At 37.8% G+C, this 15,953-nt stretch overlaps 1 protein-coding gene across 1 annotated transcript in view; it reads right to left on the bottom strand.

Annotated features, from left to right (window-relative positions):
* Window positions 1-128: 128 nt before the first annotated feature.
* CDH13 (cadherin 13) overlaps window positions 129-15,953 on the bottom strand; it is a gene marked incomplete at its 5' end in the record, with an annotated part of 55,593 nt that continues 39,768 nt past the window's right edge. The window contains 2 exons of the mRNA XM_009871398.1: window positions 129-440; window positions 15,675-15,890. Coding sequence (XP_009869700.1) covers window positions 433-440; window positions 15,675-15,890 — 224 coding nt within the window. The remainder of the gene's footprint in view (window positions 441-15,674; window positions 15,891-15,953) is intronic.

The raw sequence follows: 15,953 nt of genomic DNA, 5'->3' as shown, positions 1-15,953 counted from the left end.
ATATAAATATATATATATATATATATACATACACTCATACATATACAAATACTAACCCACAGACAAAATATTTTCTGAACAGTTGAACAGCAACTAGTCAACAGATAGAAAAAAATGGAGTCAATTGGTTTTCTGCTCCCCCAAGGTCCAGTTTAGATGTCATGGTCTTTTAACATTCAGAGAGAGAAAATTCGCGTAAGCCTTGCATCTTGCAAGAGGAATCCATTAACCAATGGAAGTTAGGGCGGAGGCTGCCAAACACCAATGTATAGTTGGTCAGATTAAGTGAGGTTGCAAATTAAACTGAATCGGGAGCAACTGAGGCCTAGTAGTGAAGAACAGTCACTGTAAACTGCAATCTTCAGCTCTGACGTTTTCTTTCTTCTTGTTGCCATGGCAACTCAGTAGGACAGCTTCAAATGTCAGGAGTTCTTACAGACCTAAATGAGGGGAAATGTGATTATTACTACACGGATCACAGGATCTTTTAATTTTTGGGGTTCTTCCCCAAATTATCCATTGAGTGCAGGCACATTTGTCAGTGATTAGGTATAAATCATCCTGGTTCAGAAGCAATTATTTGTGAATACAGAAATCTCCAAGAGGAAAATCCAAAATGTCACCTGGGGCATTCAGAGACCTTTATAGTGCAATTCAGGAAGACGTAGTGTGGAGGTTTGAGCATAAATTTCGAGCCAGGACCTGATTCTCCCCTTTCGACACCTGGATCATTTATGTTAGTGTAAGACTGCAGATAAAATGCCAGCGAGTTACTCCCCTGCACACACTGACACAGGAAGAGCAAACAAACACTATCTTTTAGAAAAAATAACACGTTTATAGTGCCCTACAGGTTGTGAATATACCAGGGAATAAATAACCTGGCATATCATATTACTGTTGCTACAGAAACAATATATGAACTGCCTAACTATTTTCTTTTTTTAAAGGAAAATGAAGGTGGCACAATTTTAACAATTTTACCTATTTTACATGGGCACTCTGATAAAACAAAAAGGTAGTAAAGAAACTCAGCAAGAGATTAATAGCAAATGTAACATTAGTTGTAGCTAATAGGTCACTTTCCTCCAATTTCATTTGGACAAAAGTGAACTGCAAACATCCTGCATCACACTAAACCACATTACAATAGGAAGAAGAAGGAAGGGGGGGACATTTGTGTGATGGCGTTTGCCTTCCCAATTCACTGTTACTTGTGAATGGAGCCCAGGTTTCCCGGAGGTGGCTGAACACCTGCCTGCTGGTGCGAAGAGGTGAAGGAGTTCCTTGTTTTGTTTTACTTGTGTGTACAGCTTTTGCCTATTAAACCATTTTTATCTCAAGCCAAAGGTTTTCTCACACTATCCCTTCTGATTCTCTTTCCCATCCTGCTGAGGCAGTGAGCGAGCAGCTGCGTGGGGCTCAGCCACAACAATGAACTGAAGGAGGATTCATGCTCTCCACCCTGGGAAGAGACAACTGCTGCATCAAAAAACAAAAATGCAAGTAGAACATACACATCAAAACTCACAGAAAATGTTTGTCTAATATATATCACATTTGTGCACTTAAATGGTGCAATATCGATGGTTTTGTCACAATTGCAGATACATCCAGCATAACCAGCAACATAATAGATGCTGGCTTGTGCTATTTAATAACTTAAACTATTTATTTTAATTTTGGGGCAAATTTAATACAATTTTTGGTAAGGATATTTTACTTTATCTGTTTATTGTTATTATCTTGGTATTATTTGATTTGACTTCAGTGTTAAATTCACCTAGAGTCTTGCCCACATGGGCTAGGCAGCACCTGGATAGTGTGCAACAGCCTGTCCCTCCCCCTCAAGCGTGACCTCAGTTCTGTTAAAGAAAGGTGAGTAAACCGAATTAAGCAAGCATAAGAATTCATCTGAAAGATTGGGCTCACTGAAGCAAGAAGTATCACTGAGTTTTCCAAATAAGATAGAAACTGGAAGTGCTTGGCATGTGGGTGTTTAGCATTTTGTTTAAAGAAAATGTCTGGCCACAAAATTAGGATCCAGTCTTAACGTATAGGAAATCTGTGCTCATGACTGCCAAAGGGTTCCAGCTATTACTAAATTCTCATAGAGAAGTTGAGCTTCTGGGGTAGTGAAAAGCAAAGTTCAGGTCTCTGATCTCACAGACCATCTGAAAAATAGCATTTCCAGATTACAGTGAGGGTTAGTGTCATTAAAGGGCTTTTGTTCAGTCTAGACTCAAAGGAAATAAAACTAGCTTTTGAATTGGCAAAGCTACTCTGAATCTTCAGGAAATCCCTGGAGGTCTTCCTGCTAAGGACTGGCACTTGTGTATGATGAATGGACAGCAGCTGTAGCACTGAATTTCTGTGCAATCCATAGGCTGAAACTTCACCAGAGGAATCTGTCAGCACGAAATTTATAAGTATCACACAAATTCGGACAGCTAGCAACTCTTTCACCAACATCTTGCAAATAAAGGACAATATATGTTGATTTATGTGCAGACTCGAAGAAAAGCTTGTATATTTTACATCACAGTGACAGCTAAAATGAATGTTACTACCTTATCATACACCTTGCCTTTTCTGGATAAACTAGTTAGTTTAGCTTTAATTATGAATATGCTTTTTACTATGCTAGTTTTTTAACTGTTGAAGTTTCTCTCTTTCACAATATAAGCGTGCTTTCAATCCTCGCCTGCCCCTTCAAGCACTTTCTACTGAAACCGGTCCTGAACTTCACTCTTTCTGACCAATCAGCTGCTTTGGTCCATTTAATCACATGCCTGGAAATCTGGTTTTTCTCTTGTCTCCTGTGACTACTCCTGTCATTTTACCATGATTTCTCTAACCACTATTCCAGCATGTCCTTCTGTGTCATTCCCTCTATCCCAGGTTTCTGGGAAAACTTTTCTTCCCCCTGCTTTAATTTCTTCCCATTCTCTGTGATACTGTTCATGTTCAGCAATCATCTCAGTGTGATGGTTCAAAGATCTTACTCTCTTTATCAGCTTTAGACTGAAACATTGACCTCTAGCTCTGACTCCTTTTCGATGTTTAGCTGACAGCTCTGCACAGCTGAAACTGGGCTCTTAAATCTTTCCCCTACAGCATTCCCTTCTAGCTCTTTCTTTGATTGCTCAGGACAGCACTATCATCTTGCCTCTTGTTCAAGCCTAAAACAAAAAACAAACTAGAGAAGGTTTTAGTCACGGAATCTCCTTTCTAGGTCTGTATATTTAGGCTATGTCTTAATCTAGACGATTCTTTTTTCACACATCATCCCACAGGGCTTTTTCTAGTCATTCAAACAGCTTAATCTCCTACCCAGGCTCACCTCAGCTAGCAGTTTTTGCAACATCTTTTCACAGCCCTTGACAAATTTAAGCTGCTGTGCCAGTCTTTTGCTGTATGGACCATTTTCCTAGTCTGCCACTTCGACAAAAACCTCTCTTACTCTGACTCCTTCATGGCCTCTTCCCTGCTGCACATATTTGAGCTGGTTTTCCTCTCATTCATAGTCTACGATGGCAGCCTACATTTACATGTTTACAATGAAACTTGTTTGGGCCTTTCCCTGGGCTTTCCCAGGTAAATAGGAGGAGCTCCCTGCAAGCACCCACAAAATGCTGTCTCCTTAACCTCTGCTTTTGCTGGCACACCTGCAAAAATCTTGGCATTGGCAAAGGGTGTCGAGGCTATTGCGAATCCAGCTCAGTCCTTTTACCAGCCTTAACTGAAGCTGTGTTAAAAGAATTATCTTATTCCAAACATCATTTGGACGGATAAGATGTAACTCCCTGCTTGCAAATGACGACTTGACGGTGCTGTAGAGGTGGATTGCTAAAGGAGTAGTTTTTGGCTCTTAAAATGAGATTCAACATTCAAAACTACGTGCTGTAAAATTTCAGTAGATAAATCATCTGTGGTACTTCCAGGGAGAATATCCAAGATAAACCTGTCTTTGTTTCTGTTGCACACAAAGTCAATACAAAATTGCTTATGTCCGACAGAGAAGTTATTCTAATTTTTACTTTCTGTGGTTAATATAAAAGGCTATCAGTTACAAATTTATTTTCTAAAAATATTCTGATATAGTCGTATAAAGTGTTATTGGGCAAACATTCTAGACAGTAACTCTCTTAATACAAAATCTACAAAAATCAAGAACAACCAAAGTCTGGTGCAGAAAACTTAGTGATGAATGTAAGCAGATCTGCTGAAATCAACCGAACTGATCTATTACAAATTCTTTAGGTATCTGACAAGCATTTAGTCTATATTTAAAATCTCTCAGTTCTGCCAGCTTGGACTTCTAATGTTCATTAATATTTTCTGTATAGGAAACGTAGTTTTCTTGTTTGCTTTTTTCTTTTTTTTTTTCCTTTATTTTCCCTGTAAAGAAGGACCAAATGAAATTTCCAGAAATACACCCAAACTGCCAAACTCTACTTCTTGAGACCCATCTCTATAAACAGCAAACCCAAAGACTACTGATTTCTAGTGTTTATCTACTGATTTCAATGAGGCTGTGTTGATTTTTTTTGACCCATTCTTATGTATATTATTATATCATACATGATTTAAAGTTTGCAGCTGGAAACAGCATATTAAAGATAATAGTATTTAAGGAATAACATGAGCATAAAATGTGAAAATAATGTGTGCAGGAAGCACGTTTGCTGATCCACGCTATCTCTTTCAGGAACTTCATCTGCACACTAATGATCATTAAGCCTAGAAATTATTTCCTTTGTATTGAATGTTAAGAACATTGTCTCTGTAGCTGGTCTCAGCACTCAAGAATTATTACACACCCTGTGTTGTTTTAAAAGTAATTTCTGCATACCTATGACAAGTAATTTACGCATACAGCTGCAGGCATGAAAGCCCCAAAGGCGGCATGTGCGTCATTGTCCTTACCATGTGGTCACCCCCCACCTTTCCCCGTAACACAACTTTTTTCCCCAGAATTCACTCTCACTGAAGTCTTTAACGTGGTCTTCACCATTTTTATCTCATGGTTCTCTCTGCTCTACCTCTTCAGTACTCGAGAGATAAGTTCAGCCATATTCCTTACAAGATAACAGTCAAATAGTGAGATAACGGTGAAATAGGCAGGGTTATTTTATGTGTTTGCTGTCTGAATTATTACTATTACAGTTAATGCATCTCAGATAAGAAAGCACAGCTTGTTATCATAAACAGATGGCGTCTGTTGGCACTAGTACTTTGGCGTTGGAAGATGATGTTTGCTTTTGCTGGTCAAGGCAACTGGCAAATATTGTACACGTTCATCTGGATCTAATGTACTAATGGTATGGAGCCTAATAATGCTATAGGAATATAGATGATGACGCAGAAACTTAAATAGATATCAACAACCCTCTTTCTACCCACACTTAAGTCTATTGATGTTGGCTCTGTTTGGAAGGTCGAAAGTGTTGTTGATGGTGGCAAACTCTGCAGGACAGATCTGAGTTGTCACCTGGTCATGAGGTTTTGGATGATAAACTGGTTTGGAAAACAAGCAAGCCATCCCATACAGATTAAGTGCCTAGAGTATTGACATATTCAATGTCTGTAGCTACCTGTCTATTTCACAGTGGACCTTAAGGTTTATTCCTTATGCTCATTCCTGTGATAGAAGAAAATGAAGAAAGAATGCATATAACTCTTTAAGATAAAGATTTCATAATGCCCCATCCTAGGAAAAGGACAACTGGTAGCATGTAACCTCATTAGGAAGAAATTCTTCAGTACGAGGGCGGCAAGACTTTGGAATAAATTGCCCAGAGATGTTGTGGCTGCCCCCTCCCTGGAAGTGTTCAAGGCCAAGTTGGATGGAGGCTTGAGTATCATGATCTAGTTGAGAGGCGTCCCTGCCCATGACAGGGAGGTTGGACTAGATGATCTCTAATGTCCCTTCCAGCCTAGGCCAGTCTATGAGTCAATGATTCATGACAGTTCAGGTTGCCAAGATCTCATATTCCAGCAGAACCCTTCTAATCAGCCAAAAAACAATCTTGTTTGCAAAATGACTTCCGATCTCAGAAAATGCTTTGCATTTCCAGGGCAATTCAGCTTTCCCTGTTTCAGGCTTAGTTTCTCTGAACATGTTTCCGTAATAGTAACTTAATTCCCGCTTTTTTTTAAAGAAACAGATTTAAACGGAGTAACTCAAAGCCTTTGAATTACTCAAACCAACCCCTCCCATTACACAGCTATGCTTCCTCCATTGCAGTTAAAATCTCATAAAAAGCAAAGGCATCTGAGTTTCATGCTGACCCTCTGTACAGGAAAAAACTTTACCTGAGATGCATTCCTCCTTTAATTTTCATTTAACGTAGGGAAGAGAGTTCAACTCATGTATGCTCCATTTCTTCCAGATTTCTTTCAATTACCCTCTCATCAGAAATATTACAATAATCTTTGCATAATTAAAAATCTACATTACATCATGGACTTCATGAAAACCTCAGTAATTTTAAAGAGATAATGCGAAAATGGTAGAAGAGATCAGAACCATGTTTCTGATTAGGCAGCTAATCAACATCCAGGTACTTCTTTCCTGGATTTACTGTCTATAAAAGGACATTAATTAGACACACAGTTATTAATTTAACCTTCATGTAGAACTTAGAAAACATAAATGGTTTTCATGTACAGCAGTGGTTGATTTGTCATGAGTCGTTTTCAACACCAATGGTGTCACAGTGTTAGCACCATATGCCTATACATTATTATATTTTGCACTATTTTTTTGTAAAATAATCGTTTAATAGCTATGCTCTTCTGTGACCTCTTCAGTGGTCCAAAGCACTGCCCAGCCTTTGCTGAAAGTGCTGAAATCTAGTGGTCATTGTTTTTTGACTGACCTGGTATTGTCTTCTCAAAAAAAGAAGTGAATCTTTTCAGCCCAAATCTCACTGAATTTGAAAGACTGACACAGCTCTTTTCAGACAGAAGCTATGTGTCCTTATCCCTACAACTAGGAAAATCGGTTTTAGTATCAGGAATAGCAGTAGCTATGCTTGTGAGTAGAGCAGATTATTGATCTTACTGTTGACTAATACATTGTGGAAAAGTTTATAAGGAAGAGAAAAGCAAGCGATTTTTATCCTGAAAATTTGCATTTTATATAATTTGTTTCCCATTTATGTGAGGAAATGATTTCAAAGTTCTTAATGACAGAAAAAATGCAGTATGTGTTAATATTACTTTTGTGAAACAAGTGTCTCACAATTCTTCTCTCAGCTCCAGCAGGCTCTCATATACCAATGTCAATATTTAACTTGAGGAGTTAAAATGCCAGCATGTGCTAAGCAATTGGCCAAAACTGGCAAGACAGTGGAGAGAGATGCCAATCCAAACTAATCAGCGTGCACAGGGGACTAAGTTGCTTGGGCTGACGTCATTTGCAAAGGGTCTGACACTAACAGGTGATATTTCCCAGAGTGTCTCTCTCACTGCTAACTTATTTAACTGGCGGGTCTGAAACATTGCTGATTTACACCAAATGCTCTTACTCTTCTCACTTCTGACAAGGGCCTTTCTCACTGTTTAATCCTTGGTTCTGCTTCACCTTTTCCTTGTTCTTACAAAGTGAAAAGTGTACGTGCATGTAAGAAGCACTATCTGAGAGGAAAGTTCCTCAGGTCAACTAAAAGACAGCTATGTTTGCTTCGAAATTCAGAAACCTGGCGTACCCAGTCCAGCATAGGGCTACACTTACCTAATAAAGCCTCTTCTAATAAAGTTCCTGTTCACAGGGGTATGTATCTTACTGGGAGTGGGGTTGCTGGCAGTTTCTAGGGTGAAGCAGCTAAAATGTTTGAGATTATTATTATTTGTCAATTTATATGAATTTTAGCTGGATATTTGGCCCAAACAATGTCACCTTCATCTGACCAATAAGAAATAAATGCTTCCTTTCTTTTCTAGTTCTTTCAAAACAAAAGAACTGCAGAGGCTGCTGCCTGCAATCTGGAAGTGTATTTTTCATGCACTAATCTGATAAATTGAGCTGAATGGTTGAAAATATTCAGCAAGTGAAATAAGTACAAACTTGAAATAGTAGAATTGAACAAGTCTCGTAACTTTTTGTGCTGAAAATGTAATGCATGAAATGTAACAGCTAGCCAACCCTTTAAAGCAATCTATAACTGCTTAAGCAATCAGATCTCATCTTCCACAGTAGTATAGCTTAGTTTGCTACCAGTTTTTGATAAGTAGAACATGGTCATAAGTAGTCTAAACACATTCAGATTTGTACACTAATCCCAGCTTGGAATATGAAAAGAATCATCTGAAAAAATCTTATTAACAAAGAATAAAAACGATAGGGAAGTAGTATGCTTAGCAGACACAGGAAAGGAAAAATCGAATTAGAAAAGGGCCCAGGTTTGGCTATGTTTGTTGGTATCAGCCTGACTATTTCAAAATTTTTCAAAATCTCATAAGCATGACAGTTTACGTAAGTACTAACCAGTGACGTGTACAAGTTAAGTGCATGGGTAAAGTATGGCTTTAGGAGGTAGTCTGAGATACTCAAAACATCAACTGCATTTTGAAGACCTTTGTATCAGCTGTCTAGTAGAGAAGCAAAAGAAACACCATCTAACCTTAGGCACAACAAATCTCCCCCATTCATCTTTAATATCACATCTGAAGCTGAACAACAAAAAGTCTGCGAGAAGGCACGTTGTGAGGTGTTTGGATGTTACCGAGTGAGGAAACATCCAGGGACAGATACAGTTAAAAAAATGTCCCAGGGTGTATAGCAGCCACTAAGGACAGAAAAGATATTTGAACTGGTCATTTATTCAGTTCAAATTTTTAGTCATAGTCCACTTCAGAACAATTCAGATGATAACTATCTGCAGTTATATATTTATATGACTTTAAGAGGTTGTTCAGGAAAGAAATACAACATATTGTATATCAACAGTGACTGCTGAGAAAATGAAACATAAAATGTTCATTTGAATTCACACCACTGAATGGTCTATCAAAGCAATCTCTTTAAATGTTCATTTCATGTCTGCAGAATGACCATCAGGAACGATATTACAGCTCTTAGGGAAGGAGCTGGATTTGCTAGTAACATTTTCCTCTTTTGCATTCCAAACATGCATCTTCTAAAGTGTCGTATTTTTTCATGTCTGTACTTCTGGAACATGTTTGGATGGTTTAAAATGTACGTAAAATGCCATTCCCCATCTAATTGACTCAATAAAATGTAATTTCATTAAGCACACTTTAAATATGCTGATGTACAATTTGAGGGTATTTCTATTTGTCATGTCTATACGACTAGGTATATAAACATCCTGTCTCCAATTATGTACATACATATGGACTTCTGTGCCATTTCAAGCCCCATTAACTTTAGGTAGGCTCCCAAAGCCAACTGCACAACAAACTGCAGGACTGAGGACATCTGCCGAGAAATTAGAAGACTGGACACAGAGGTCTGTGGTAAAAGAGAGATTCAAATCAAGCCTGTCTCAGTTTAAACAAAATTCTTCCCCTCCCCGCCCCCCAACCCATCCTTTTCTTACTAGAGTCTAATCAACCAAAATCTTTAAGGAGACAAATAACAATGGTATTTTTCTCATACACACATTTGAGAAAGCATCTATATTCACTGATATTTTAGCAGTAACACTAATAATGTTAATGTGGATGAAAGCATCGGTAACAAAAATAATAAGTATTAAAATAATGGTGGATATTGCTGCTGTTATTATTGGCTTTAGGAAGTGAGATTTATATCACTGGAACTCACTAAATGTCAGTAATTTCCAATTACTTGGGTAGAAGTACTTAGTAGAAATTTCCTATAGAATACTAAAACATGCTAAGACAATCTAAAAAGTAAAAAAAAAAAATACTATTTTTAGCAAATTAACCTACTGGGAATGGTTCCTCTGAATCTTCCTTTTCAGAACTAAATGGAACAGGGATGAACTTTTTTTTTTCTTGAGAAAAAACAAAATTCTGCTGTAAAAACTAAATAGCAGTTGAGCCTTGGAAAAAAGTACTACCTGATTGTCTAGAACTAAGCCAAGTAACTCGCAATAAAGGCTGAAAACTGCGAATCTGCAGGTAACAAACCTGCACTTGTAATGGAAAGAGCAACGACCTTAAAGGTCTTTTCCATTTGCAACCTGCTATGATTTGTCTCAGTCTTATGCCATTCGGGAATGCATTGCTTCAGTCTTCAGTCATTTGATGTTCCTGCACAAATAACATAGGATATACAAGAGTAACAGATGTTTCTGCTGCTTTGAAAAATGAACTAGGTGAAAGATAACACTGCAGTTTTAACTCTGTCTGTCTGTGTTCCAGCAAATTCAAAAATTCACCAGTTTAATATATTTTAAATTTTTGTAGTGGTTTAATAACAAATACATAATTTTCAAGGAAAAAAAAAAAGCCCCTGTAGCTGCATTCCCCAAATCAGAAAAACATTATGGTGGGGGATAGCAGGCATTAAACGAGGAAAAGTTCATGGGAATTAATAGGAAGTTAAACTCAAGGGTATCTCTAAGGCTTCTTTGCAATCGCAGTACAGACATCTGTGCAAGTGTCTGTTTTTTCAGCACACCTGAGGCCTTTCACCCTCAGTTTAACAAATTAATTTCAATGTAGAGACCTACAGCTTATTTAATTTCTTCATAACAGTGTTTTCCCCTCGAGTGTCTCATCTTACTTTCTGTTCATAATAATGGAATACTTTACTTATTTAAGCTCAAGTCGACTTACAAGTTTGCAGTCCACTGGCCCAGGTTCACAAAAAGAAATTTCTTATTGATGTTTGACAGTCAACTGGGATACCGATTGTTTTTTTCAGCATTTTTCTCACAAGGAAATTTAAGTAAAATATTATTGCTAATGTGTCTGAGCCCATAATGGAATTGCTCTGAATTCTGCTTGTTCAGGACATGAATATTCTACCTTTGGTTCCTCTCTTAGTCCCTTCAACACATTTGAATCTAACTTGGTTTGCTTTGTTGATAGAATATAAAAGAAAATATGAAATGCAATTATCATTCTATGATTATGCAATTAAGTGAAATACTTACTGTCAAATCAAAAGTCCAAAATTCAAGTGCTCCTTTAAGTAATAATCACAGAATGTTTGGGGTTGGAAGGGACCTCTAGAGATCATCTAGTCCAACCCCCCAGCCAGAGCAGGATCGCCTAGTAATATAAACAATATGTAATTGCTATAAAGCCTAGTTCTGCCAGCTAGAGCAGTTCTTTTCCAGTCTCCCATAGGGCCTGGGATCGGTTTTGTTGCTGACTTCATCATGACACCATACACAAATTTGTCTTGATCTTTTACTTTTTTAGCTTATTTTGTTTTCTCATTGTCGAGGTTTGATACCCGATCACCTATATGTAACTTAATTCCTAGAAGTTATTTGATGTATGCCCTTGATTTGGCTCGTTCTGACCAAGTTCCTCATGGAAACTTACTCTGCCATGTCAGTGCCAGTGGACAGAAAGAACAGCTTTACCAGTCTCAATATACCTTGAAACTAGATTGCTGTTAAATGTTTGTTAAACATATATTTAAAATGATTTGTTGTGAAATTGATTATACTTAAGCAAAATTTTCAAGGACAGCTATTCTCCACTTACGGTATTGCTCAACCAATACCTAAATGAAATAGCAGCTACTGATTTGTAGGTAAGGGGGATATTTTTTCCTCTTTCTCCATCCTCATCTTTATAGAATACTGTAGATACCCTTTTATTAAAAATGTTGAGGAGACTTCCAGAGGGAACTTGTTTATAATTCTAATGTTGAGCACATCACTTTGGTTACAGCCATTTTGAACGGAGCTATTTTAGCTGTGTCAGCTGCAAACGTGAGATGACTGAGACAGAACAGTGAGGGACAATAAGGATAATCTCAGACCCAGCACCAGCCATGCTGCCTAACAGACCTTCTCTTTCTTCCACTTTTTCTCTTCCTCAAGTAACTTGTTTCCATTGTCCATATCCCTGACTAGGACGCCAGATCTGTTTTTTATTCTGTTCTTTTTCCTCAGCCTAAATCACTAAATCCTAAATTATACCTCAATATCTTTGTCCAGTCTTGTCTCCAGTAGTGGATAGGAAAAGCTGACAGAGAACAAGATACCACTGCACAAGGTTTCATCTTGAAGACGATGTCGGCCTTAGTGATGGACACCTTAAACATGGTGCATTAATGAGAGATAAGACTTAATAGTCTTTACAATATTTGTTAACATTACCTACTATAACTTTGTAAAGTCCACTGTACATATCGCCAGCTTGACTTCAGTGATCCCAGTGGCAATAAGTTAGGTACAAAATATGCAGCGATGCTCTTTTTTTCAATCAACTTTGTATTCACCACTTTTTAATTCCACCAAACACCTTACTGTTTTGTTGTGGAAAACCAGCAATCTGCCTATGTACTTCGGCATCTTGTATTTTCCATTTTTGGCTGACAAGAACTCCTAAGTGTTTCTTGTTCCAAGTACATCTACCTTTACGAAAGGTTCCTGGGAAATTCTGCAGTCTGTGTCCCATTCTTCTTCTATATACTGAACTCAGTAGGGCAGCTACAGAGTAGGCGAAACTGCTGCTTTTTGCATGTGTTACAGTTTTAATCAGGCTCTTCAGTTCTATGCTCAGATACTTCAGAAATCTACCACATAGGACTTCTCCTCTGATTTACAAAGGAGGCACATATTCTAAGTATAGATAAAAATTGCACCATTTAAATGATAATACCAAGATGTTTTGTAAGGGGAGGAGATTCATGCAGGGCATTTTTACTACGAGCAGCTCTTTCATAGGGCTATCTATCCTCACACCAGATGTCAAATACAAAAAGAAATACTTTGGCATGAATAACAAAGTTCATTTGACTGAAGGATTTACCTCCTAGGAACAAGAGTCTCATAAAACATAAACATTGGGAGCAAAGTGAGCCACGTAAGGGCTTTTGCAAAAATTAAACCCATAACTTGCCACTAGAAATGGGATGTTTCATCTGTTCAATAAGCACTAAAGTTCTCTTTGTTTTTATGGCATCGTAATCTTTGATTACTCTGATAAATATTTGGACTATACAAAACATTGCAATGGAACTAATCGCAGTTATAAAAAACACTATGTGTGAAAATGAATTGGGAATGTAATGATACCAGCACATTTTAGAGAAGTTCAAATACAGAACCACATTATTTTAACTGGCTCCCGGCCTCATTCTTTTATGTCTCCATGTAGTCATTTACACCTGAGGTAAATGGTTATGAAAGTTGTTATGCTTGCTGGCTTTGCATAAGCATGATTAGGTAACTACACCAGACACAGAATACCACTCTGTGTGACTGGGTGAACTCAAACCACACAACAGAACAGTAGCAAATTTTAGCAAAAAAATGTGATCCTGTGTCAAGGATTAGGTCTCTGTATGCTAAAGCCTATTTGTAGAATTCATGCTCTCACTCGCAACAACCATGTATAAAACAGCTGCTGTCCCAAGAGGGAGATCTTTCTTTCCTATCCTTTCAACTCACTGACTATTTCCCTTTGTTTTTTATTGCTCAGATGACAGACTGGAACATCATCCTGCTGGCAAATTATATGTGTAATCTTACTCCCCTCTTTGTTTAAAATTACAACTTATTACAGTACTCTGAACGAATGTGAGGTTGCAGAAAGGCTCTAGGCATGTCTGTATTGTTTCACAGTTGTAAGACTGTTTAGTGCTATTTATTCTTTTATTGTAGGAGAGGGAATCCCTTTCTCATTCAGATGCCAGGGGCTGCCATTCTGCCCACCATTGAGCTGGAGAAGATCTCTTGCAGGAAGAGCATTTCAAGAAGAGCTTTCCAATGTCTAGACCTGCTTTTTATAATTCAAAGTAAAGAAAATGATCAGACTTCTTTGGGGGCTGGAATCACAGAATTGCTGAGGCTGGAAAAGACCTCTGAGATTACCAAGTCTAGCCTATGACCCAACAGCATCACAACGGCCAGACCATGGCACTAACTGCCACCTCCAGCCTTTCCTTAAACACCTCCAGAGATGGTGACTCCAACACTTCCCTGGGCAGTGCATCCCAATGCCTGATCATAATAAAGCAACATGATTACTTTCCAAAGCAAAAAGCTTTTCTCTACTTCATTGTATTCTGAGAAGATGCATTCATGTAAATAAAGTTCAAGTGCAAATCATGTGAGATAAGAAAGTAATTCAGTGGTGAAAGTAAGTCATGCCTAGTATAGCACCAGCAACATTTATGAAGTGGTAACAAGAATATATTTAAATTAGTGGGCTCTGTATTTATATATTACTGATTATGATAGTGTAACATACTGTCAAATATTTTTAACACATTACTTTTAATAGCAGAAGTCTGCGTTTGGTTCCAGCAGACTAAACCCAGAACAACTGAACCAAAGCCAATGGAGATAATTCAGATATCACTGACTGGAACAAAGAATGTGAATTTACATTTAGCATTTATATAGTCCTTTTCATCTTCAAAGAGCATCACAAATATTAGCTAGTTCTAATTCTCTCACAATGACCTTCATGCTAACCTTTTAGGACAAAAGTGATATGAGAAAAAAACAACTGACAAGATGTGTACTCAAGGATACATCAAGCCTCAGATATGTAAACTACGTCTACCTTGACCTCTAACTCTGCCTCACAGAGATTTTGTCTCATCAATAATATAAGGCCTTTCACCATAGCTCAGGTATTAAGTCACCATACAATGTATTTTACTATCATAAGATGAGGGTAATAATCTTTGAATAACAGATCTACTATCACAGTTATAGGCTACAGCTATTCCTTTCTAAAAGATAAGGAACCCAAACTAATACTGCATCAAAAAATTCCCTGGAGGCTGTCACAGGACAAGCCAGGGACACATCTAGGTTAGATGTTGAGATTCTGTGGTTTTGAATTCCTACTCTTCAGCCCTTCTGGGGTCTTTTTTTTTTTTCTTTTTTTTTTTACTCCTTCCAATTCAAATTAGGAATTTTGTAAGTCTCTTTTTAGAGAGCTTTCTTAGAAGCAGCCAAAGCTTCTTTTATGCAATGGTTCCCTCTGCCCTCCAACCCAGACTGGCCATCTGATTATCAAATCTGGGTGGCTCTAAGCCCAGAATCTCGAGTAAGTTCACCGTGTTCCAGTTGCTTGCGCACTTTATCCAGAGGAATAGATTGAAGCAGTTACCATTTTCATGGTGTCCCAGAACAGTTATTGTTACAAGAACACCTTTAATCTCCTGTTTGTTTCTGAATTGAATTGAAGCGGGAAGAGATGAAAGAAAGTGTCTCACAAATCTGCTACTACAGCTGCTATTTCTTAGTTTATCATATGCTAGCTCTAAATTCTGATTCTTCTTAAAATTATTGCTTCTATTTCTTAATTTGACAACCAGGCATTCAATGCGATTTTTTGACCAAGAAAACTCTCACCTCCCACTTTCTTACAGCTACTTCCTTAGGAATCAAAAAACAATAAACCCAACACCTAAACTTACTGCATTATGATATCAGTGTGTGAATTTAACTTCTCCTTTGGTAGGTTTTCTTATGCAGCATACAAATAAGCAGCTAAATAATACTTAATTACTTACAATTCAGGAAAAGACTTACAAAATAAACTGAAGAGTGAAAGAAGGATAAGGGCCATGCTGATATGAAGAGCATCAGTTGCACTGCAGTCCATTTTGGATTTCTTGCAGGAACACACTTGTAATTTCAGTTCTGTGTTGTTAGTCAGAGGCGGTTTTCCAGAATCTGTCACTGAGATTGGGATGTTGTAATTGGCCTTTTTCAGGTTTTGAAGCAGGATGACCTCAGCATGAGTATCTGCAAAGGATAAGGTGACAATTAGCCAAACAGTGGTTCTTTGGAAGGGAAAAGCAATCTGCA

This window comes from Apaloderma vittatum, unplaced genomic scaffold, assembly GCF_000703405.1.
Source record: "Apaloderma vittatum isolate BGI_N311 unplaced genomic scaffold, ASM70340v1 scaffold17576, whole genome shotgun sequence".
In the NCBI taxonomy this organism is placed as follows: Eukaryota; Metazoa; Chordata; class Aves; order Trogoniformes; family Trogonidae; genus Apaloderma; species Apaloderma vittatum.
Note: the sequence above shows the minus strand (reverse complement) of the source record. Positions and strands in the feature narration are given on the sequence as shown.